Genomic DNA, 24,865 nt, shown 5'->3' with positions numbered 1-24,865 from the left:
AATAATGGTTTAGGTTTTATAAGTCTTTTATTGCGATGGAGGCCTCGGTGCACTTTCCACAGGCCTGTCATGTCCTGATAGATCCCCCCGCCCCCCCACTCATCCTCTGCTGATCACAACAGACACATTCTCCAACACCGACTCCCCTGGGAAATAAGCACAGAATCATTTACTCATTTCCTTTTCTTCTTGTCCCTTGTATATAAATTTCTGTCTCTCGGCCGCTGCAGGTACAGAGCCAGAGTGGAGAGAGTTGAGTCGCCGGCAAAGGTTCATGTGTTCTACATCGATTACGGCAATGTGAGTATCTCTTGACTGTGTGTGTGTGTGTGTACGTACATCATCATTGTTCTTCTTTCTCATATTATTGATAATTCACACAGCGTTGTCGCCTCCTTTCCGCCGCCATTTGTATTCTACGGCAAATTCCCAGCATCCTTTGGTGTAGTGAGGATAAATAGACAGTCTGTAATCAGTGTATTCCATGTAGCCCCTCACTCGACGGTGATAGAATATGCAAGTTTGAGCTAAACCGTAACATGTTAGATGATGAGACGAGATGTAAGAGCATAAAGACAGAGAAGAAACAAGCTCTGAGAATGAGGAGGCCTGCGTGGGGGGAGGGGGGGATTTCCCATCATACAGTGCAGCGGCCTCCCCGACTCGGGGTGCGATTCCATCCTGGCGCTTTATGTTGTAGTTTTATGTCGGCGAGTGCCGTGTCATTCTGCGTGGGTGACACGTCACGTGTCTCAGGTAGGGTCAGTGTTTTAAAATGTCACGCCATAACTTACTGCCCCGTCCACCGTCCTTCCATTTTAAAACCCACATTTACAGTGCAATCAAAATGTAATATGGCTTAGATAAATCTCATGTTCTGGCCCTAATAAGTGTTCTGTGTTCCTCCGTTTAGACCGTACAGTCTCAAGAACACATTAACCGCAGATATGGGCTCATTAAGTCGACTCCCTGCCTGTAATGGCTGTGCTTGTCTTCGGCGTGTTCGCTCAAGCGCATCTTTGTGCCGCACGGTTCAGCTCCGGGAGATAACGAGGATCTGCGGAACCAGAACGCAGAGCAAGAACGCCAAGGTCGCCCGTGGTTCTTGTTTAAAGGAGCGCTTTCTGCCGTGAGAGCCAACGGTATTTGATGACACAGCAGAAATGCATCTCGTGTTTGGGTTTCATGTCGACAAACAAAAGGAAGAAAGAACTAATCTCCAGATCAATATATTCAGTTCCTAACCCTGTGAACTGTTCTGTGCTTGGCTGAGCTCCATGATTAGCTCCAACACACGCATCCACTGGGACACACTAACCAGTGTGACGTACCACAAACGTTTCATAAATCAAAACACGTCGTCATAAACTTCCTGCCTGCCAGTGAGAGCAAACCTGGCGGCCTTGTAGACGTACGTGTCTACGGGGGCGTCTGTGACGTATGTTTGATATGAACGAGGGAAGCTAGAATAAAGTCTCATGGGTTCAGCCGAGGCGCAGTCCGTGGTGACGGGGCTGAAAAGATGCTGAAAACATCTCAATGGGAATTATCTGCGCAATATTGAGCGCTGATGTTGTTGAAAAAAACAATAATAAATGTTAAATAAATTGAAAAACAAAGTAAAAAGAACCTGTTGGTGCCCCGCTGCACAGGACCTGCAGGAATACGACACTGTTGTTTGTCTGCCGTCGCAAATTTGGCCGCAGCCCAACAGTGAGCCGGAGCCCAGCGGTCATCTGGGTGTTCAGATGCGTGTCGCTTTTGTTGAATTTTCACTGGTTTTCAGTTTTGATGCTGCAGTCGGGTGCCGTCTATACTCTGAGGTGTCTGGGTTCTGCTATAGAAACAGCTGTGACACAGACAAACATGCCCTCGGGCAACAAAATGGCATCTGTCCATCTCAGCATTACAAAAGAGCCGTGCGGCGCTGTCAGGATCCTAGAATCTATTCCAAGTCGAGGAAGAATACAAATCCAATAAAGGGGATGAAGTGCGTGTGTGTGATTGTGTGTGCGTGTGTTTGTGTGTGGCCATTAGAGGTGAGGGATGCGTTACATTTCTCCAAACGCTCTGAAAAACCAAACCTGCATCAGTCGCTTTAACAGCTTCGCTCCACGTTTCATTTGTGTTTGACTTCATATCGTTTTATGCTAAATCGTTGTAATCATCATCTTCCTCCAAATCAGCCCTCAGATTTAAACAACCTCACCTGCTCTCACGCTCCATTTAGCAGCTTGACTTTAAGGTCTCATAACTTCGCCGCAATTAAACCCAAAATATGTGTTTGATGTTCCTGGGGGTAAACCCTCAGAGTTTTGACTTTACGGCCTCTTTAAACCCGATCAGTAATCAATAAAAAACCAACACGTCACCTCTGTCCTCCCTCCTTCCCACAGAGAGAAGTGGTGTCCTCCACCCGCCTGGCTTCCATTCCTCCCGCCTTCAGCACCAGGACCCTGCCAGCACAGGCCACCGAGTACGCCTTTGCCTACATCCTGGTCCCAACTGATGTAAGTACACGAGGGGAACACATACACACACACACACCAGCACCTCCACGAACATACTGGAGAGAGAGAAAGAGAGGGAAATACAGTGCCATCCTATTATTGAGTCTCTCTCCTGGAGCTCCAGCCTGTAAATGCAAACAGGCTTTCAAATGCTGCCTGTTCATCCTCTGTCACCGGCTGTGTGTCTGGTTTTGATTACAGGGTCACAGCTCCACTTAGACCAGATGATGAGATGAAGTGTGTGTGTGTGTGTGGAGATCAGACATGCTTCAGATTAATTATTATTTGGATACACAACTTAATGCCGTTTTGAAGCAACACTGTCAATTATTGTGTTCAGGTAGAATCCTGGCATCTGGCTCCAAGTATCAGCTTCCACCTTTTACCGGGTCCCATCCGTGACTCTATGGAGGCCTTGTGCGTGTGTGTGTGACTTGTGCTGTCAGCTCTCCGAGTATGTGTTTCCTGGAGGATGAAGTGGCCCATCTGTCTGCCCGGTGCAGAGGACACGCGGGGGCCGTCACCTACACTTTAGACCCTCAGACACGCAGGCCGGAAGCTGACACTCGTCTTCTCACTCTGCTCCCTCTGTCGCTCTCCATCCGTCTCACCTTTTCCCCCGTTCTCTCCGCTTTTTCCCTTTTTCACGCCTTTACGTGTCTTCCCCGATGTGCCGTCACTCACGCTGGTGCTGTCATGTCTTTTTGCAGCCTGTGCAGGAAAAGGTTGCTCTTCCGACCTGCTACCTTGACACAATGCAGACGTCTGTCTTAATAAGTTGCGCCGCTTGCGATTCTGGCTTTTTGTTACGCTTTGAATCCCTCCTGCAGCGTTTCCTATTTTCTGATGTGGTTCAGCTCTGTAAAGCGCCATCAGCAGCCTTAGATTTTGTTGGAATAAACGCTGCCTGAACTCAAACTTGTACTTTCTAATTTAATCGGTTTGGTTGCATGATGCTTGGTTTGTCTCAGTGACAGCCTGCGGCACTGCCACTGTCAGTATCGTCCTCCCAGCCTCATTGTGGCTGCGAGCTGTCAGACGGCTGCATTCCGGCCGGTCCCTCCTTTACATACCGTCTCTATCTTTACCTGCCCGTTTGTCTGCTGTTGCATTAGTGAAAGTTTGCCAAGCCTCCCACCAGATATAAAGAAGCAGTAAATGGTTTTCGTGGAGGCTTTTGAGTGACGTGTTAAGAGATAGAGGCGCAGAAGAACGAGCCGACCCAGCTCACTTTTAAACTCGCCATGTGAAACTTCCTCCACTCTGAAAACAACAAAACATCTCTTTTCCCCCCTGATTTGTGATGCCCGGTGGCGGCCGCATTAAAAACACTGGCATCAGCTGTAAGAGGGAGGAACAAAGTGATTGCGCCCTGCGGCTGATCACTCCACTCGTATCAGGGGAACGCTGCGAGATTAAAGAATAAACGGTTAAAACAAACGCCCCTTTAAAAAGCCGCTGACATGTGTTTGAAGAAAGATCAGAACCCGTTAATCTACTTCATTTCCATTAATATATCCATATTATTTAATTATAACACGGAGCCCTTTTAATGTACGTCTTCAGTTTGATTATCATTGATTTAATATCACTTTGAAACCGTGTCCTGCTCTCCACACGTCCCGGTGCTCCGGCTGCGTCTGCTACAGGCATACGGTGGACTAGAGGGGGTCGGCGCTCGCCCATCCTTCCCATGGTCCTTCAGTGCTCGACAGAAGGCTCTGGCTTATTTCCGTCGCCCCCTCAGAGGCGTCGAGTCATTGTTGATCTGAGACACAAACTTCTCTCTCGCTCGCGCTGCCGTGCTCTTCCTGTCTTCCCCCCGAGGTCTCCCACGGTGATGGGTTCAGCCGGCTGGGGGACAAAAAAGGCCCTTAGTTTTGTGCCTCGAACAAGCTTTGCTGCCCACGCATGTACACACATGTACGCACACACACACACACACACACACACACACACACACACCGCGCGCGTCGTATACACCAGACACGCACATACTCAAGGGCAGCTAGCTCGGAGGGGGTTGCCATGGAGACAAGACCAGGGTGAGAAGAAGGGATGCGGAGAGATGCGTGGTGGAGGGACGGACGGATGGATGGTGGCCAGGGACTGATGGTTTTAAAGTATCTCTGTGGCTTTGAAGAGGTGCCTCCCCTGTGTTTCTCCTCTGTGCCCTCAGCCTCAGAGGAGGTTAGGACCCCGCCACTCCTCTTCCTCCTCCCTCTTCATCCTGTGTTCAATCAAACGCCGGCCATTCACTCTCGCCAAGGTTAGGAGTTTTGTAAAAAAGGATGAGGTAAAGGTGAAACGGGAAAGAGACGGAAAGAGAGCATGTGTATTTGTGTGTGTGTTTAGAAGTGATCATTGAACCTCTCAGCACAGTAACCATCCCCTCCACCCTCTTCTTCCTCTCTTCCTGTCCCTCTTCCTCCTCCTCCCCCCCCTGCAGGAGGATGCCCGGGCGGACGTGGTGGACTGTGTGGTGCGCGACATCCACAACACCCAGTGCCAGCTGAACGTGGAGTACTCGGGCCCCACCTGCCCGCACGTGACGATACAGTTTACCGACACCAAGGATGACGTGGGCCTGGGCCTGGTGAAGGAGGGCTGGGTCATGGTGGACATGCGCAAGGAGAAGCACCTGCAGAAGATGGTGAGTCACGCCACACTGCACCTGTACCTTCTATGGAATCTAAAGGGTTAAATGTTGTGCGGCTGAGTATGAATCTCTCCGGACACTCCCCTGGTGTCGTCCGTTATGTTTGATGCTCTTACTGAGTGACTCTACAGCTGTGCCGCTTATATTTTAGCGCATAGTAAATGTTTAGCGCTCTCTTTACTGAATGTGGCCCTTTTTAGCATAATGATCGTTTAATGTTAAAATGCCCATATGCCCCTCCCCCCTCCCATAGCTCTTACCGTCTCACTGCCAATAATTACCACATTCCCATGCTAGCAAGCGGCTTAGCACTCGTTTCCATCTTTGACTTTGACGTTTATGCCTTTTTTGATGTATGGAGCCGCGCATTAAACTGAACACTGTTAGCTGTTTTAGGAGGAACGCTGTAGCAGCGAAGACATAATATCTTCACTCACACTCACACACACAAGCACACACACACTTTCCCTCCAATGGCAGCCATTTTGTCAACCAATAAACGTGCCAGTTATTTCCTTTTCCTCTCCTTATGCTAATTTGTGCCACACACCCAAAGCAAATCTGTGCGTTACAGATTAAGAAGCCAGGATGTTGCTTCTGCTCACACAAACGTCACGTCCGTCAGTGTGTTTATTCAACATTTGGGAAGCACAATTGCTTTACAAATGACAGCTGATCCACTCGTACACGGAGACTGGCTGGTGCTTGCATACTCTCACCACTAAATCGAACCAATAAAAGCCTTCCCCCGCCTTGCCGTCGGTCAATAATGCACTGTGCGCCGACGAGTGTTTCGACCTTTGAACCCACCCGAACAGTAGCCAGGGACCATAATGCAGTCTGTGGGTAATGGACCCGACAGGAGGAGCAGTGATTAAAGCATAATGGGCTTATAGATGCACAGATTTAGGTTGTGTTGGCTCTTTGTCTCTGGGGTTTCCCCCCCTTTTTCCTGGCTGCTGCCTCGTAGACCCACATGCTCGTCTGCAGACACCTTAACAAGCGGCCGTGTTGCCAAAAAGAACACACATTCACATTGTCTGTGTGTGTGTGTGTGTGTGTGTGTGTGTTAAAGTGCGCTCTGCTCTGTAATTACGCTCAGCAAATCCAGTTCCAGGCACAAAGCCGGTGTAGATATTCTTTTATGTCAGACTTGCCGAAAACGAGCTGAAGTCTTCGTCATTAGGTGTGAGAACTCATGTGTCACTGTTAAACTGTGGCAGACAATGAAATACGCCTGTTAATTCTACATATCTGCAACAGTTTACAGTGTTTAAAAGTTTAATGTTAGAGCTGCAAAAAAAAGTCAAACGCAGGATGTGAAGATGATATTGTAGTATTTAGAAATCAGAAAATGGGTTTAGAATTCTCCCAAATAAAAGTTTCCCAGTGCCAAATAAGGCTTCCTGCTGCTGTTATCTGCTTATACAAACAGGCTTTAGAGGCAAAGGTCAGACTCACCCATAAATCAAGAATAAAGTCCCTACAGCACGATCAAAATGTTAAGAGCGCAGATCATAAATATAAGAAACATTTTACAAAATAACCCTATAAACGTAAATGTTCACATTAAAGTAAACGGCAGCAGCATAGTTTCTCTTTTTGGTTGAAATAAATAAACACAAACTAGCATCTGAGATTACAAAGGCATCAAAACAAGAATAGCTGCTCAACACTTCCTTTGAAGCATAAATCTTGTTGTAAAATGTAGAGTAGAAGTAAAAACAAAGTAGAACAAAACACATCCCTGAGTGTTAACACATCCACTCTGGCATTATTAATGCAGGACTCAGTGGTGCTCGCATGATTCAAACCAAAGTGCCGAAGACAAAAAGCTTGGATGAGAAATTTCTCGCTTTTGGTCAATATCATGTTTACAGAATCTGCAATAATTCCATAGAGCAGATTACAGCCGTGGACACTTGGCCACGCAAAACGTACATTTGCAAATCCCCGTTGCTGCAGGTGTAGTGGAGTGGTGTGTGTCGCTGCATGCAGGACAGGAGATGCTTAACAGTGTGTGTAATTGTTTGTCGGCGAGGTGAACGCGCAGCTCGCAGATTCGTGCTGCTGGAAGTGTTTTCATCCGGGCTGCAGAGCGGAAACTTCTGTTATGAATTCGAGGCTTCCGTTGACCTCTGAGCCCCACCGCCCCCCATTCTGTACCCGTTTATACAAAGTTTCCCTTTAAGCTCTTGGTGGCGACCCATCGGAGCTCTGCGAGGTGTTTCTCTCCTTTCCCTCATCCAGACGGTGATCCCTCTTCTAAAAGTGACTGATTTCCTCCCTCTCGGCTCTGTTTTGGCTCTATTCTTTATCCATTATCCATTCCAGGGGATTGGAATGCGGTCATTGTAATCCGCGCTGGGGCTCTACACATTGCGTAACAGATGGGCTGTAATGTTTCCTGGCACTCCTGCGACTTTCAGTCGTCGGTCGTAAGTGCGTCGAAGATTAACACCAGGCACCCAGGGTGGCACCGTCCCTCCGGGGGGGCGGGGTGCTCGTCATCCATTTGGGATTTAATTTCATTTGTCAAATCCGTTTGTCTTAAGCCCCCCCCCACCCCCCCGCCCATCCACGCTCAGTACGCACGCCATATGGAGCGCTATTGTTGCCATAACACAGTGGTATCATGGCAAAGGATAAATATAATCATGATATGGGAGAGTCGGCGAAAAGCCCATCGTATGCGTGCCAGCTGCCGGGACGTGATTGATGGGTAGTGGGACGGAGGAGCTGGGAGGTGGAATACATAACAGGCGGGCGGGAGACGGAGGAAGTGGGAGGTTGGATGAAGGGAAGAGAGGGAAAGACGTGTGTTGTGATATCCTGCACTTGGAGAGGGAGGTGACGAACTGCAGGGGACTGACCCAGAGGTGTGGACGGACGGAGGGACGCTGAAGAGCCATCAGATTAAAATGTTGCATTTTAATGGCACTTTGTCCTTGTGCCAATGGAGTGACCCAAAAACACACGCACACACACATATATGGAGTCACCCGCATACATTTACCATTGTGTATTTACTTAACTCGTGCTTAGAGTGAATGCACTTACATTTTTAAGCAGATTTAATACAGTTTAAATATTAAATCTGTCATGCATCTGGCATATGACATGTGGTCGCGTGCATTTATCTCCCATATCCAGGTTTTATGTCCCACATAAGGGTCAGGATGTACTTTGTAGTTTCGGTAATGTGGTTTCGTTGTACGTCGTCCTGTGTCAGGCGCCTCTATCGCAAAGACTCCACTCTATATGAGGGCCACAGTGTGATATTGAGTGTAGAGCGGCAAACGGAGCAGTCTGTCTCCGACTATTTAAGAGATTATTCCAAGTATTAGGACATTAAATGATTGTGAGAGAAAGTGTCTAGTCAAAGGGAAGGGAAGGGGCTCGGCTGTTTCCTCTGATTTTCTCGGGACAATATGACTTAATTCTCATTTCGTTTGGACTTTTTTCTTTTGCTAAATTCCGTCTTCGTTCTCCATTTCCCTTTAATTTTATTCCGGACAATGGCCCTAATACTTGGGTGTAGCTTTTGTTGGATGTTATCTTTTCTGGCTGTATTTGTCAGTGTCAGGTTCCACAAAGCTAATCTCAGAAGGCGTGTCAGTGTAACGTCATATTAAAAAGGCCGAAATCCAATGTGACGTACAAAGAGTTTGTTCTATAGCTCAGCCTTTGTCCCTGTGAGACGACGGGACAAATGAAATGTTGCGGCAACATAGAACCGATTATCATCTCTTTGTCCGTCTTTATGTTATTATATCTCTAGGTGATGTTTCCTATCGAAGACGTGTTTGTGTGTCTGTATGTGTGTGTGTCAGTGTGTGGATGGGTGGGTGGGATCCCCTGTGTTCCAGACTGGCAGGTTAGCCAACAACAACTCCTGTAAGTCTGTAAGACATTAAACCATGTTAGTGAGCTGACTCAAGAAATCAAAGTGCCAATGCCTTTCTGTAGCTAATGAGTTTGGAACAAAGTTTTGAAAAGAGTCTAAATATAAACTTAATGTAACATGAATTACATATAAACTTCACAGGTTCAAAAGGTTAATGTGCTACATCTGCTTCACTTAGCTTTCTTCTTCTTCTACCTTCATCAGATGGAGGAAGCTTATGTTTATTCCTGCTTGTTGATTTTATTTTTTATTTTTTTAAAGGAGATAAGTCACGATTCTCACTTTAATGTTCAACAGTTTGTTGCAGTTGTCACAGTGATGACAGGAATGAAACACGTTCACACACCAACCTCATGTCTCCTCCTTGTCCATCTGACTGAGTCATCCTCTACTAACTCACCAGCCCTCCCTCTTTCTCCCCCTCCCACCAGTCGCTCACATCTGATTCCATCCATTCTTCCTCCCCCTCCTCTTCACTCCACCTCCTCGTTGTCTCTCTTCTTTCCAGTGCTTTCCTGCCCGTCGCCTCTTCTCCCTTAATATGCCCCCTTGACTCCTCTCTCTTCCTGTCCCTCCTCCTCTCCTCGGCGACTCGCCACATGCCTCCATCACACACACACACACACACACACACACCGAACACACTCTAACCTCGCCTCCTCCTCGTCATCTCTTCTCCTTTCCTTCTACTCGTTGGCTGATTCACTCTCCTGTGCTCCCTCTGTCTCTCTCTCTCTTCTCCCTCCGTTTGTTATTATCCACTTTATGCACATCGTCTGATCTGGTTGAGAACTTCACTTAGATGGCGGATGAGGGGGGAGGCGGTGTACGTTTGGCTTTGATGTGTGCTAATTTGCATCTTGTCATTGAAGGCTATATCATGAGAAATAACCATAATCCTCCTCCTAAAGTGGCGAGATGCTCAGATCAAACGCCTGCCCAGTTTTCAGCTGCGATTTATGATGCTGTTATATTTTGATGCTATTTGTTCCCTTTATCAGCTGATTCAGCCCTTTAAACCCATGCTCGTTTCCTTTTATGTATATGTACTATATATGTATATATTTATATATATACACACAGACACAGGAGAGACATGAAATGTGTGTGTGTGTGTGCTTCCTTGTGAGTAGGAATGTCTCCTATTCCTGCTTCAAATTACCCAGTAATGCACACTCACCGCTACGAGCCCTGACCCACACGTGTTCATACCATTGTCCTCATGTGCAGCTAAAATGAATGCGTAATGGCGGCTCAGAACCAAGATGGCTGCACGTCTTCCTGTCAGCAGCTTGACCGATTCAGACTCTGTCCTCGCCCAGTCGCCTCGGCTGACTGACACTCGGCTCCAGCCCCCAAAGTTCATTAGTGTTACAACGTAATAATCTGCCGTTTGCTAATTACAAGTTCATTACGAACGCGGAAGCGACTGTCGCTCCCTCCTCGGCCCAATTATTATCAATCACCAACGGCGCCAGATCCTGACGTGCCGCGCCGAAGCGTCGCTCTCCGCAGGAATAACGTAAAACGAATCCAAACACATTCGGCGGGTTAGAGACGACGTGATCCGTCTGTTTATTAAAAGGTGACAGAGGTTTGTGTGTGAGAGAGTGTGTAAGGCAGGGGGAACAGCTGTGAGGAGGCTTCCACAGAGTGAGAGGAGTGGATGGAGGAAGAGGATGTGGGGCTTGGAATCTTTAATTACCCAGCAGCCCCTTGGGGGAATGTAGGTTTTCTCCCTTTTATCTTGTGTCCGCTCATTCTTAGGTGGAGCTTTGTGTGCATGAGCGGCAGAGAGAGCGGCAGAGAGAGCAGCTTTCAGTGTGATCTGTTTTTTTGTGTTCATCTGCGTCCCCTCAGATTAACGACGGTGTGTTTTCCTTGCAGCTAGCGCTCCGTTCCCGTCTAGCTCCCAGGCCTGTGCGGTGTGATTGTTCTAATGGGGTTTGAGCACATAGATGTACCTAAACGTGTTGCGTTAAGTTTCGTGAGGCGCCGACGCAAAACCTGAACCGGAGCTTATGGAGGAGGCTCACACACACGCACACACACACACACACACACAACACCTCTGGGGAAGTTCTGTTCCATTTATCACGGTGAGATTGTGCTGCCGGCTCAGATAAAATTGTGCGACGCATTTTTTAATTTATTTTATATTTCTTGCCGTCGCGCTGTGGAGGCGGCAGTGCGCGAAGAAGAGGTGCCTCATGGGAAGATTGGTGGTCTGGTGCTGTAGTGTGATTGCACCAGAATGAGGCCTCCTGGGCAGGCCATGTGTCACATGTTGCCCTTAAAGGTTCGAGTTAGGAACTGAGACGACAGCCCCTGGTCCAATAACCCTGCAAACACACACACACTCACACACACACACAGAACAAACCCTCACCACCGTGTCCATAACTGGCTTGTAGCTGTATCCAGACCACCCACTGGCTGACTTTCAGGTCACCTCTCTTCCCTTTCACCCCCGCGTCTGTCACGACCCATCCGGATACCCCCACTAGGCACAGATAACACACACACACACACACACATATACACAGACACACTGCTTCATGGGTTTATGACAGCATGACCGCTTTCCAGCAAGCGGCTCAATACCTAATTTACAAGTAGAGTTACAGACGGGGCATTTTAATGGATATTTTTTTTGCTTCCCTATTATTGATACACACACAAACACACACACACAGTTGCCTCCCCTGCTGGGATTCCTCTTAAGGCCCTTTTGACATGTCCTAGCTAATGTGCAACACAAAACAAACATCATTCCATCCTCTGCACACACACACACACACACACACACACACACACACACACACACACACACACACACACACACACACACACACACACACACACACACACACACACACACAGGCCCAGGCCCAGGGGGTTAGCAGAGGTAGACTGCTGCTTTGGACGCTCTCGGTTATACAAACTTATATTTAAAGTTGCGTAACCTCGGGTAGAGAACAGAAAACACACATTAGAAAACTGTGTTGTGTAATCCTGTAGCGTCTGTGTGTGAGTCTGCATGTGTGCTGTTTGTATGATACATGAGTGTTTGCACAAGTCTTTGTTTGTTCACAGTGCCTCTGGTGGGACGTTTTCTGTTCCCTGGCATTTGTTTAGAGTGTGTGTGTGTGTGTGTGTGTGTGTGTGTGTACAACATGTGTGTTTGCTCCTGAACCAGAGCTAGTGGGATTGTCACACTGTGTTCACGCCAAAGCGCCTGATCTCCAACAGCCATGCTGGGGAACGACCAGTTGTATTGTTGTCCCAGTAAGCTTCAGTCTGAACAGGAAACTACTCACACACACTCACACACAATTAGCCTCCATAACAGACGTTTTTAGCGTGGGACACGTGTGTTTCTGTGTATAACCATCTTGTGCTGACTTTGGTGCTTTTAGGTGAGTTGAAAGGAGGCGACGACGTCCAGAATTAAACAGGATGAGAGGAGAGAAAGAAGGGTAGATGACAGCAGGTGTTTAGAGAGAGAGTTTGTTTACTTAGGGGGAAGGTTTGCCGTTGGTGTGTGATCCTCATTGCTGTTAATGAGAGGCTGTGTGTGCGTCCGTGTGTGTGTGTGGAGGACGAGCCTGGCTGTTCCCTTTACAGTCTGAATATTTTGTAAGAGGCCCCACAGAGCCAAAACTTTGATTTCTCACTCGCTGCTTTTCACGTGTTCTCCGTCCAAAATCTTGTTTTCCTCAGAGCTGTGAAATCAAATTTGAAAGGAGAAAAAGAAAAGGGAGTGAGTTCACCTACGCACCAGACGCACACAACCTGTCAGAAAGCTGCCGGCCAGTCTCCATGGCGGATCCCTCTTTCTCTCCTTTTTTTGCGCCATGTTTACCAGAAACGCCACCTGGGCACGATGCGGCGGCCAGCACACTCGCTCCCCCGGGCAGACGGATTCACAGCCAGGCAGACGCGCCGGCCGGAGCCAAAGCACCAGACTCTCGCCACCTGTCACTCAACTCACCCAAACCACACTAAGCCACACTTAAAGAGAATTTCACCTGTGCGCACCACAATCTGATGGCTGTTTTGAAGTGAGGCACCAGACTATGCGATGTGAGACGGCTGTACAGCAAAGGCATCCAGTAGATAATAAAAAGTGTGTGTCAGCGTGACAACAGGACCCGTCTAAAAGTGGCATCGGCGTTGCCAACACACCTTGGATTGCAGCGTGGCATCAGTGTTACCATGGCAGCAGAGTAGAGGTCCAAAGCAGGAACAGTGTACATGTGTTTTATAACTTTAACCATACTGTGATTTAGGCAATAACTCAGCTGTGTCAACGTCACACGTACACAAATTGGCACCTATTGGCGATTACACAACTGTAAATCGATTTATTCAGGCGCATAAACGTTTCGCCGCACGTCGCCTCCTCGCGCAGACTTGCCTCAAACTGCGATTAGGCGACGCAATCCTGTTGGTTCCATGCATGTGTGCGACTTAGTAGCCTTTGATGAGAATGTTAGTTTTAATGTCAGTTTGGAGCGGAAGTTGTTTTGATTTATGGTTTTTGTGCGATATTGTGCGTCATTGCATTGAGATCGTGTCATCTGACCAACACACACACTCCGACTGTGAGGAAGAACTAATAATCTGACCTCATCTAACATCTAAAGAATTCAGTCATTCAGATTCAGGGACACACACACACACACACACACACACACACACACACACACACACACACACACACACACACACACACAGCTTCCTGTTCGACTCAGCAGCATATTATTTGAGTGCTGTCCGTGTCCATGGCCACTGCTCACCAAGCTGGCTCACATGGCATCTGTCTGGCATATGGGAGCTCTGTAGGGTCATCCAGACCATCACGCCACGTCACCCGCTGCCTTCTGCCGCCCAGACGACTCCTCCTCCTCCCCCTCATTGTCCTCTGACTCAGGGACTGACTCAACTTTTCCATGATAAGGACCCCTCTTTACCATTATGTTCCAGCCAAGGCCCCCCCCCCCCCCCCCCCCCCCCCCCATATGTAAGACATGTTATTAAACACAGCGGGCCAAAGGCTACTACAACAAAATAAAATACAGGTAAATCATTCATTTAGTCATTGTGTATGCACCCTGGTTTAGGGGCTGGTGGTTTAGGTGAGGGACATGTCTGAATGTCAGCCAATCAGAAAGATCACAGATGATAATGTTCAGATATGCAGTCAATGATTAAAATGCTATTTTTTAACAATACCCATGATAATTGGAATATTTTTTACGTATTTTATTCTTGTGTAATTCTTTGCTTTAATTTTTCCCTCCCACTTGCCCCCTGGCGCACCCTCGCGGCCCCCCAGGAGGTCTCAGCCCCCACTTTGAAAACCTCTTAAAAAGTCTAACTCCTTGTCCCCTTTGCGATTGCAGTCTTTCTCCCTCGTCGTCTCCTCTCCTCTGCTTCTGTACCTGCCGTAACCGTGCGAGCACCTAATTAACCTCGTCTCTATTTGCTCTCTGTGTCCTTTCTTTTTTGGCAACCGTGACAATCCCGTGTCACACCTCTCCACCGCCGCCGCCCCCTTTCCTTCCTCCCTCCCTCGCTCCCTCCTCCGCTTTGCACTTAACTACGCACTCTCGCTCTCATAATGAAAAACCTTCCTTCGCCTCGCCACTTGAAAAAGTCATTTCCACGATATGAGTTTTGACGTCTTTGTTTGGTTTCTGAATGCTCCATTATGCCTCCCTGCTGGAGCCCATAGAAGAGCCCTGAAAGGAGGATCCGGGACAGGATACAGGGGGAAGCTGCGAGTCATCACTGGTGTTCAGCTGCGCCCTGATTGGCTGTTGTGTGACGCTGTGGTGAAGTGAGCAGAACAGTGAGGGATGAGTGTGAGCGAGTGAAGGCACCCAACCAACCTCGGCACAAAGACTCGCCGCCACAGTGTCATCGCGCCGCCGCGTAATCTGCAGATATTGTGCTGTAGTGCTCTTGATCAGGCAGCTTTCATGGGAGACATCTGTCCCAGGACGGCGTGGGGACAGTATGACTAAAGTTTGGCCCGTACACTTTTGAAAAACTTGAGCTCATTTCCTTGGAGGTGTTGCTGGAGTTGGCTTTACTGGGTTTGTGTTTTTCTCGCCCCTCTCTGTTTTATATTTGAATATCGTTAAACTCCCCGCAGGTAATCTGGCAGCTCTTTGCGCTGAAAATCAGCAGGAGAGCCGCACGCTCCGCGTCCCAAATGGCATGGCAGGCCCCCTTTTGTGTCTGAAGTATCCTCAGCCGCGTCCTCCATATGGTGACATCTGCCACGTCCCGACACCTTCCACAAAAACTTGTCCCCTTATACTCGGCTTTGATGGATGGCTCCTGCCGCCGCTGCACTTTCCCCGAGCCGCCGCCGCACGCTCGCTCGCTAAAACACGGGAGTCGCTGAACAATCCAGCTGCAAGTCGTGTTATCTTGGTGTGCAGTGCAGCTATCAAATCAACCTCAGAATATGAGCAAGCTAAGCACTTAAACTCCTGAGCCCCAAAGGCACGTGCCAGATCTAACATCTGGCACCCTGGTTTTGTCTCTGTGTGTGTGTTCACGCTCAAGACGGTTCGGCTCCTCTCTATTATTTTTAAAAAGCTCTGGTGCGTGATGCACAATTATCTATTTACAACACAGTGACTGATTTACTCCCCCCTCCTCCTCCTCACTAGTGTGCTTCATCTTTGTTTGTGTGGCGGCTGTGCTGTTGTTTATCGACCTTTGACCTTGTTTTTCTAGGACGGCGTTGTTTCACAGGCTGTGCTGTGTGTGTTGTGATCACTGGCGTCTGTCTGTCACATTGATAACTGGTAGAGCTGAAGTGGCGTTTGGATCAGATGTGTGGGGTTGATGCAGTGTGTGTGTGTGTGTGTGTCAGGACCTCAGTCACCCTGCAGCCTGATGGTGGCGCTGTAATGAACACTGACATTTAACCCTTTCAACGTTGTAACTGTGGGACCGAAAGTCGTAGGATCAATCTGGAAGCATCTATAGCGCCCATTTTATTTGCCAAAGTTGAGTGGGCGTGGCTTCTTCTACAAATAAACTGCATCTCGTTGATGAATCCGTCCACTGTAGCCAACTCCCCAAATACATTACATTACATTACATTACGATCATTTGGCAGACGCTTTTATCCAAAGCGACTTACATTACATTACCACCCTTCGCAGAGGGGGGAGCAATTGAGGGTTCGGTGCCTTGCTCAGGGGCACCTCGGCAGGGGCTCGAACCGGCTACCCTCCGGTTCCCAAGCGGAAGCTCTACCCACTGAGCCACTGCCTCCTAAATACACACTTCTTCTTATGCAAAAGACGAGTCGTAGCAGCCGGCCTGATGGTGGCGCTGTTACAACAGCAAACTTAGTGTTCCGATGTTGGGTTAATGCTCTCTGACTGCCTTTCTAATTAAAGTCTAATTTTCTTATAGCCAGCGTGTGAATAGAATGTGGCCAGGCTGTGTATGTGTGTGTGACATTATAATGGCGGAGGGCAGCAGCTCCATTCTCAGTGTCTGACAAGCCCAAAGGCACACACACACACACACACACACACACACACACACACACACACTCTCTCTCTCTCTCTCCACCAATCTCACTGTTTGGTGAGCTTGGTTTGGCCTTATGACTCATCAGCAGCTCAGTCAATGAGGCTAAGTGTGTGTTCTAGCAGAAGCAGTCAATATGCTCGCCGCTCCTCTTTCATCCTCGCTCCCGTCCACCTGGCTCTCCTCCATTTCCTCGCTGCGTCCACATTACGGCTAATTTGTCTTTGAGCACAGCAAAACAAACACACACATCGGAGGTTGTTGTAAATGTGTGTTTATTAGAATCTTTATTTGCCAAAAGAGAAGTGTTGGTGCAGGTTAGTAATCACCAGGATATGACAGTTATGTGACGGTAGTTTCAGCTTCACCTCCCTCCGGTTATAAACAAACAATATGACAGGCGGCGTGAGAAAATTCAGCTCAAGTCAACTTGATGCAAATTCCAGGTGCATCTGTTTGAGTGACGTCTGCTTGTGTAGCGTCTGTCCAACTTCGGCACGCAAACTAAAACAAAAGTCGCGAGTCATTAATCTTCATCAGTCTTGGTTTGAGTTTGAACATAATCTGGCTGTTCTCCTACAACACGGGAACACACTCAGACAGCCACACGCACACCCTGCGTGCCTCTGTGATGTCACCGCCCTGTTTTTAGCCATCATCAGACTGTGTTCACTACTTCATTTGATGCCTTTGAAAAATAGAAACTTGCTGCTCAAAGTAGTGGATGATCCTGTAAGCAGGTAAAATGGCTCCAGAGGCAGAGCAGGTTTGATGGGATGCATTGATTCACCTTAATCCTCTACAGTCCTCTGTGTGTGTGTGTGAGTGTGTGTCAGTGGTGTAATGGCTGCTCTCTCCCCTCTGTGTTCTAGGTGACAGAGTACCTGAACAGTCAAGAGTCTGCCAAGAGTGCTCGGGTAAGTCTCAACTTCCTCTCTTTGTCTCCTCTTCCACCCTTGTGTAGGCCGGGGTAGAACAGCAGAGCGCGTTAGAGGGGGAAGGGGTTAACGCCTGAAACCAGTGTGACCCTGACACGTTACTGTGGATCCTAATCTGCAGATCTACATCAGATCTATGTGTGTCACAGTAAACATTAAGTGATGTCACTGTCATGTGTCTGCATTACTCAAATGTTATTTAATTTTAAAACACTACAACGAAAGTTAAGATGAGGAGGTCTGTCCCAAAACCTAGCGAGGGACCTTATTGGGACACCCTACATGGCGAACAGCTTTTCAGTTACTCACTCTTTGAGGTGGAGGCGTTCAGGCTCTGGGTGTACAAGTGGGTTGTTGCTGCGTTGTAGTCGGCGGCCCTGCGCCTGATGAAAGCATCGTGTGACAGACACACCAATAGAGGGCTCCAAAAATGACAGCGCAGCGTCAAAAGTTTGGTTAATGGGAACGATTCAGTCTTACCTATAGCCAATCAGAATCTGTCCATTCATTCTAAGAACTGCTGCTAATTAGCACGGCCGCTAATTATCTGTGAATCACGGCTGAGTGTGCAAGCTTATGAACAAAGGTCCTTGTCACTCCCACACACACACTTAGCATTTTCACATTTAAGTAAAAAATAACCAATTCCACACTGATTGCGTCAGCAAACCCCCTCCCCCCCACACACACGCACAGCCAATCGCAGCGTGATAAAAGTGGCATTTAGCCCTAAAATGTGCGGCGATGCTTTATGAGGCGAAGCTGTGGGAGTGTGAATGTAATGGAATAGGAGAAGTAATAGACTGGGTGGTGTTAGGGGCTTTGTGAGGCTCCAGCTTGGATGGGCGAACACAAAGAGTTGGATTTCATGATGATGATGATGATGATGATGATGCAGGGGCCTTTGTGCTGGGCTGTGGAGGCAGTGATCCTTCCCCCCCTCCTTCTCTCTCTCTTGACCATTTAACATGCAATGTGCTAGAGAGGTTATTGAAGTAGCTGCATTTTATGGTTATTTGTTTCATTACCCTCTATAAAATGACTCTCTCTCTCTCTCTCTCTCTCTCTCTCTCTCTCTCTCTCTCTCTCCCTCTCCCCCATCAGCTCAACATTTGGCGCTATGGAGACTTCCGCGCAGACGACGCTGATGAGTTTGGTTTCAGCCGTTAAAAGGAAAAAAAAAAGAGAGAGAGAGAGAAACGACCATCCCAACCAACACCATTCCAAAGACCAACACGGGGGACGAGCGAGCGATGGGTCTGACCCAAAAACTTAACGACAAGCATTGACACTTCCTGTTTATCTGACCTTTCAACCCCTGCCGGTCCTTTTGTCTTCTTCTCTGGCTTTGACCTCCAGCTAAAATAAGATAAGATAACCATGCAAACATCACTGTCCATCTTGCCATCCTGTCCACCCTTTGGGCTCCTGCCAGCTCAGCCTGCACTATTGCCAATCTGCGTTACATTTGCCATGTTTCCTCTTTTTCAGCAGATACCGTGTGACTGATAACTATTGATAACAATGTCAGCCAATCACCTCCTTTTCCCCCTTTAAGTCCCCATTTTCCTTTTGCACCGGAAGCTTTCTGGGAGATCCTTTCTTTGGTTTCGCTGCCCCCCCCCCCCCCTTCCAGATGAATTGCACGTAAATACAAATACACGTTGAGAAAAGTGTAAATGGTTTTGTTTTTTTTAGAGAAATGGCTGGCGCCACGCAGGGGGAGGAGTTTATTTTTGTCTTGGATATATATCTGTGTGATGATGACGTTTTTGTGGGGAGTGTTTGTCATTTACTCACTGTTTCGCTCTTTTATGACCAGTAAATATGGACGCCATGATGTGGCATTTTTAATCATATCTCTCTCTCCTTCCTTCTGTAAAGTTTACATTATCAAAGTTCGATTCACGTCTTTGGCAGTCACTCTTCTCTCTTTCTGTCTCTGTACGCCACAGCAGGAACGGTGTTTGAATTTGTTTCCTCATCATGGACCTTTGCATTGTATTAAAAAGAAGCAAACTCAACCTGTGTTTGTTTTCATTGGAGCGGTTTACAGCTCGACGTGCAGGTAAAGTGAGTTGTTTGTGTAAAGATTGAATAAAGGTGATTGTCGGGTTGTCTCCCCCTCATACTGATTGACAGCTAAATGGGTTCTGCTCATAATTTATGAAGCATTTGCGTCAGAACGGAACATGAAAGGTGTTATTACCTGTCGCTGAAAACAAACTGTGACTGAAAGCTGCGTATTTTCAATAAGAGTGAAATTAGCGAAGCGGATAATGTCTAAGAATCCACAAAAATTAATTTCCCCTCGCACACTCTTAGTCATAAGTTTGCTTTCTGCCACCAAACACTGAAAGATGAAACAAAGTTGTTTTTTATTTTAATTAATTTTGTGAAGTTTGAAGGGGCAACTTTGTATGATTGAGGTTATTTTTCATTTTGAGAAACAAAACCGTTTACAAATTAGTTTCAGCTCTTTTGTTCTCTGCATATCAGAGAAACTAAGTACATTCTCAATGCATGGACATCATTTCTTAATTGTCTCTCTTTTACAAATATTATTGACACTAATTAACGCCACAGAGAACAAAGCTCATTACTTAAACGGCAGACCAACATGGATGCTATCTTTGTTCTGATTTGTTGCTCCATTTTGTAATACAAATTTCGAGTCATCTGAGTAACATGTTTACATTCTAGTTAACTGATTTGTTTGTAAAGCCGACAGATTGATTGCTAAATTCTGAGCCTGGCCACTCGATCAGTAATAAAACTGGTTATAAATCTAAACCTGTCAAGAAGACTGGCATTGATGGAACTGATATGGAACTATATATTCCAATTATTTTGACAAAATGAGAATGAATCCTTAAAGTTTAATTTTCATTAAAACACATCCTCCACTCTACACTCCTAATGGTGTGTAGTTCATTTTCCATCGTTTTATTTGTCATGTATAAACATACATCGAGTAGTTCTCCTTTCTTTGATCAGATACCTAAAAACACCTGGAGAGTCAAGAGAAATGATTTCTATGACAAAATATCTTAAGGGCCGAATGTGAGTCAAGTTAGATAGAGATTATGTTGAAAGATTCGGCTCAAAACTTCTCAATCAACCCCTCACCCTTGGAACAGATTACAGAAAGCTCACCCACCTGCTGTACATGTTGAAGTCTCTAGATGAGCCTAAAGCCTCCACTGTAGGATTATTATTAGCCGTTTTGAAACAGTGCTTTGGGAGATTGGCTGCTCCATCAAGTTGAACTCTTAAAATTTTAAACCCATGAATTAGAAAAAGACACAAACATCTCCAGCAGAGCTGAAAGTGCTGATCACTGATGAGTTTACACGCTTATCTCATTTGCAAACAAAACGCCAGATTGAAACCGTATAATTCACACCATCATCATTCCTCTCATCTGCCTCGGAGTGCATAAACAGACACAGGAGGAGTTTGTTTGGTGTTTTCATCTTAGCGGTGGCAGCGTTGAACCAAGGGCTCATAAACTTTGAGGATGTCCTGCTGTATAAATAAACGCTCCGTCCTGCATCTTACACCAACGTGGCTCTCACGCTTTGCCAAATCTGACAGCTACTCTGTTGCCTCCCCGTCTAACGCAGTTTTAAAGCTGCTTCCTCAAACCATTAAACCCCAAGAGGATGAAGCCTCGACAGCACTCGTACCCAATATCTCTATATACATCAGGCCGCTGCATCATCAGCATCATCATCATCAGCATCATCTCATGATCATAACCACCTTGGAATAAATGGACTCCAAATAAAGAGAGAAACTTAAAGGGAAAATACTCACTGGTTTCCATGGAGAGTGGACATCCATCAGTGGTGAAGGTCAATATAAATAGACGCTGGGCACAGGACGTAACCGTGGGTTTCCCCAGCAACCCACATCTGCAAAGACACACACACACACAGGCCAGAGTGTTTTAATGCCGTCAAACTGTTTAAACGATCTTTTTGTCTTTAATACAAGTAATATTAGCGCACATTAAAAGCCTAAGTGATGGCGTTCAGTTGTATACCATATGGGTGAACGTCGGCTGCTGACAGGGCGCGATTAAATCTAATTTGGCCTTAATGTGGAGCTCTAATAAAGCAGCATGACAGCACTTCATTCCGTATGAGAAACAGGAGTGCGTGATGTGCGGGAAGTTGTTGGGTTAAATAGTCGGCGAAGAGGCAGAGAAACGTCGTCAAAACTGTGAATCAATCCTGCTGAATGTGTTTAAAATATCTCTAATCTCTCAGCCCCAAAGACACGCTTGTTACTATGCCTTTGGCAGCTGATGCAGCCTGAGCGGAGCAAAGGAGGAACGTCATGATTCATGTACGCTGTGGAGCTCAACATCTCCTGCTACAGACCTGCTAAACACTGAGACGCTTTAGAGAATAAACAGACAGACGGGAGACTCAGGCCTCCACACGTCTGACACATGCTTGCTTGTGTGTATCTTTCAGACCTGAAAATGAAGGAAATGCAGTTGATTTTTGTTTACAGAGCAAATGTAAGAGAGGGGAAGAAATGTCCTCAAATCAAAAAGTAATCTTTAAGCAATCTGCCCCATCAGTTCTGGAAGTTTCTATTGGAAACACTTCATCACCTCGGCTCAGTGTTGTTCACTCCTTTTAAGAAAATTTAAACTTTCAAAGCTCAACAACATTTCAATTGATTGCTGAAAGAAGCTAGCATGGTGGTTTCTACAAATAGATGTTTGGAGCATCAATGTGTCGACCTTCCAATCTACTTGTCAGACTGTAAAGCAACCTGACGTCCTGACTGACAGAAACCAATAGCACTTATCAAGAATAGCGTCTAACAATCAAGTGCGGAAGGAGCGTGACGAGGTTATTTACTTTCACAGAAATATGGTAAAAGAAGAAAGGTGTTGAACAGAGCTGCAAGTCATCAAGAAAGGCAACAACAACACAAACACCCTACAGGAAACGTGTTGTGTATAACATGCGCTACTGACTGCCAGCATGAGCTCAGTAGAACAAGGTCTACCCGCTGCCATGTCACTCTTCATCCCAGGTGCCACAAAGCAGCCAGGAGCCACCAAATCAAAGCTGGCCTGAGCAATTTATCACCAGTATTTGTGTCCAATTACCTGCGAGCCGGGATGAGAAATCGACTCTAAGGGCAATTAAGAGCTCTGTCTGTCTCCGTCCTGCGCCGGGGCGAGACATCTTTGTCTTCCCGGATCAGCGTCCTTTTCCCTCTCCCTTTTTTTTGTCACAAACTATTCATCCTGCCTCCCTCCCCGTCCGCACGCCCCATTGCTTCTCCTCTCCGAGCTGATGAGATCACTATGAAGCGTAGAAATAGGGAGGAACGCCACCGCGGCGGATATGAGAGTCGGGCAAAAGCCGCGCCGTCTGCTTTCCTCTCCTCTCCGTTTGTAAAGCTGTCATAGTTGAGCCGGTGCCCGGCAGACGTACCGGGCAGATTACAGAGGAACGTTGTCAGCCAATTGTTTGCTTTGAAACCACAAGTCTTTCGTTTTTTCTGAAGGAAGTGGAATCACAGGGTGTCAACAACAATTAGGCCGTGAAATGTTGCCTTGTGAGAACGTGTAAGTGAAAAGCAGCCGGGGCACTTTTAATGAGGCGGATGGTAATGTTGTCTATGCTCGCCGCGCTTGTTTACATGTTTTGCCAATGCGACAGAGAGCCTGCGAGGGGAAGAATTCTTTTTGGAAAATCAATAATTTCCTTTAATCGTAAAATAACAGCTTCCACCAGCCCCGAGCATGTTTCCCCTGTCAGGGATTTGGAACAGAAAATGAAACTCATCTCAATAATTCAGCAACCTGAGGAGGACGGGAGGGGAGAGAGGGGAAACTCATGCACAGGCCAACCAGTATGTGTGTGTGTGTGTGTGTGTGTGTGTGTGTGTGTGTGTGTGTGTGTGTGTAGGATTACTGAACACACTGCTGGATGGCGAGCTCGCATCGTCAAATTGTTGTTTACCGAGGACACTAAAATGTTTCCTGCCTTGAGTCACACAAAGACGTTTCTGGATTCTATTGCCTCCACTAACAGTCAATCTCCTCTTGTCTGTAAATGGCGACAACAACAACAACAACAGAACTCAGTGAAATGACATGGAAAGCAAAGTCACGGAGCAAAGACAGACTGCTTGGTGATTGAAGTGGATGAAACCTGAATTCCTTCTTTGAGAGAAGAGTTAGGATCATATAAGGCAGTATCTACCTTGCTGTGTGTGTGTTGTGTGTTGTAAAGAGTCGTGGCTCTGGTTCAGGCTGCTAGAGAGTAATGTGGTCGCAGCACTCTGTAATTATTGTGAGATGTTAGTGGCTTTAAGTTTTGCCTGAAGGTTTAGACTGGAGCACATTTCCCTCCCTCACCTATTTCACACCAATGTGGCAGGAACAGCATTAAGAGAGAACACTCTCTGTGGACGGGTCTGAACTTGTGGTCCACTCACAGCGGATCCACAGGGATCACTGAGTTGTTGAGAACCAGGCACACAAGCGTCCTCTGAACCCTCAGATGCCTCTGAGACGAGGACTTCGCTCAAACCCGAGCCGCTCTGGCTTATAGTGATGAGTCCATTTCAGGGAAAACTCCCAAAAGTCCTTTCGCCGCAACCAGAGAGCATCCAGGGCAGAGAGAGACGTGATGGTGCTTCAGCAGGAGATGGAGGCCATCAATCCCTCTGCTGATAGGGCATTGAGGAGATCTTCAGCCAGCTGATCCATCTCATGGAGAAAATAAGCTCTGATGTGATGCAGCGGCTCAGATCCCAGTACAGAGAGAGAGAGAGTACAGAGAGTTACTGGGAGGTGGAGAGGAGCAGGAGAGGAGTTGCATCAAAACGAAAAGGAGCACAATCTCCTTAAGGCAGAGAGTCATTTTCTCTGTCATGTTCTTCTTCTTCTGTCTTCTCCGGGTTGTTTCAAATATTGCGCAGGATAAAGCACAGGGATATGAGATCTGATAGCACAGGTGGCACTGAACTGTCAGATACAGACTTTCAATATCCGATCCTAGCAGTGTAGCCTCCAACATTATATTCTCTTTCAAATGCTAAATAATTATTATGAGAGAAATTGCACACAACACAACACAAGGCTGAATTTTAAATAATTAAAATGTTCCTTTGAAACAGTGCAAAAACACTTGAATGCCTCTCAGTTAGTGGACATTGTTGCTTCCTTAAGTATACAGAGATCTAAGTCATACTGCGACGATGACAGTAATCCTGCGGTTCCCTGTGGAGGCTCCAACACGCGATT

The 24,865-nt window shown here is 47.0% G+C and overlaps 1 protein-coding gene and 1 long non-coding RNA gene across 2 annotated transcripts in view; one reads left to right on the top strand and one right to left on the bottom strand.

The window, feature by feature from the left end:
- The window catches only part of snd1 (staphylococcal nuclease and tudor domain containing 1), a 140,619-nt gene extending 121,015 nt beyond the window's left edge, over nt 1-19,604 (top strand). Inside the window, exons 20-24 of the mRNA XM_076159021.1 lie at nt 231-300; nt 2,397-2,510; nt 4,960-5,163; nt 17,515-17,559; nt 18,685-19,604. Coding sequence (XP_076015136.1) covers nt 231-300; nt 2,397-2,510; nt 4,960-5,163; nt 17,515-17,559; nt 18,685-18,750 — 499 coding nt within the window. The 3' untranslated portion in view covers nt 18,751-19,604. The remainder of the gene's footprint in view (nt 1-230; nt 301-2,396; nt 2,511-4,959; nt 5,164-17,514; nt 17,560-18,684) is intronic.
- LOC143007606 (uncharacterized) lies at nt 4,294-23,190 on the bottom strand. The gene is made up of 3 exons (XR_012964492.1): nt 22,715-23,190; nt 21,400-21,497; nt 4,294-4,364 (listed from the first exon to the last, which is right to left on the bottom strand). It is a non-coding gene; the product is annotated as an uncharacterized LOC143007606 (long non-coding RNA).
- Nucleotides 23,191-24,865: the final 1,675 nt, after the last annotated feature.

This window comes from Genypterus blacodes, unplaced genomic scaffold (genome assembly GCF_046128005.1).
Source record: "Genypterus blacodes isolate CSIRO-AG114 ecotype Tasmania unplaced genomic scaffold, CSIRO-AGI_Gbla_v1 ptg000090l_1, whole genome shotgun sequence".
Lineage (NCBI taxonomy): Eukaryota > Metazoa > Chordata > Actinopteri > Ophidiiformes > Ophidiidae > Genypterus > Genypterus blacodes.
Note: the sequence above shows the minus strand (reverse complement) of the source record. Positions and strands in the feature narration are given on the sequence as shown.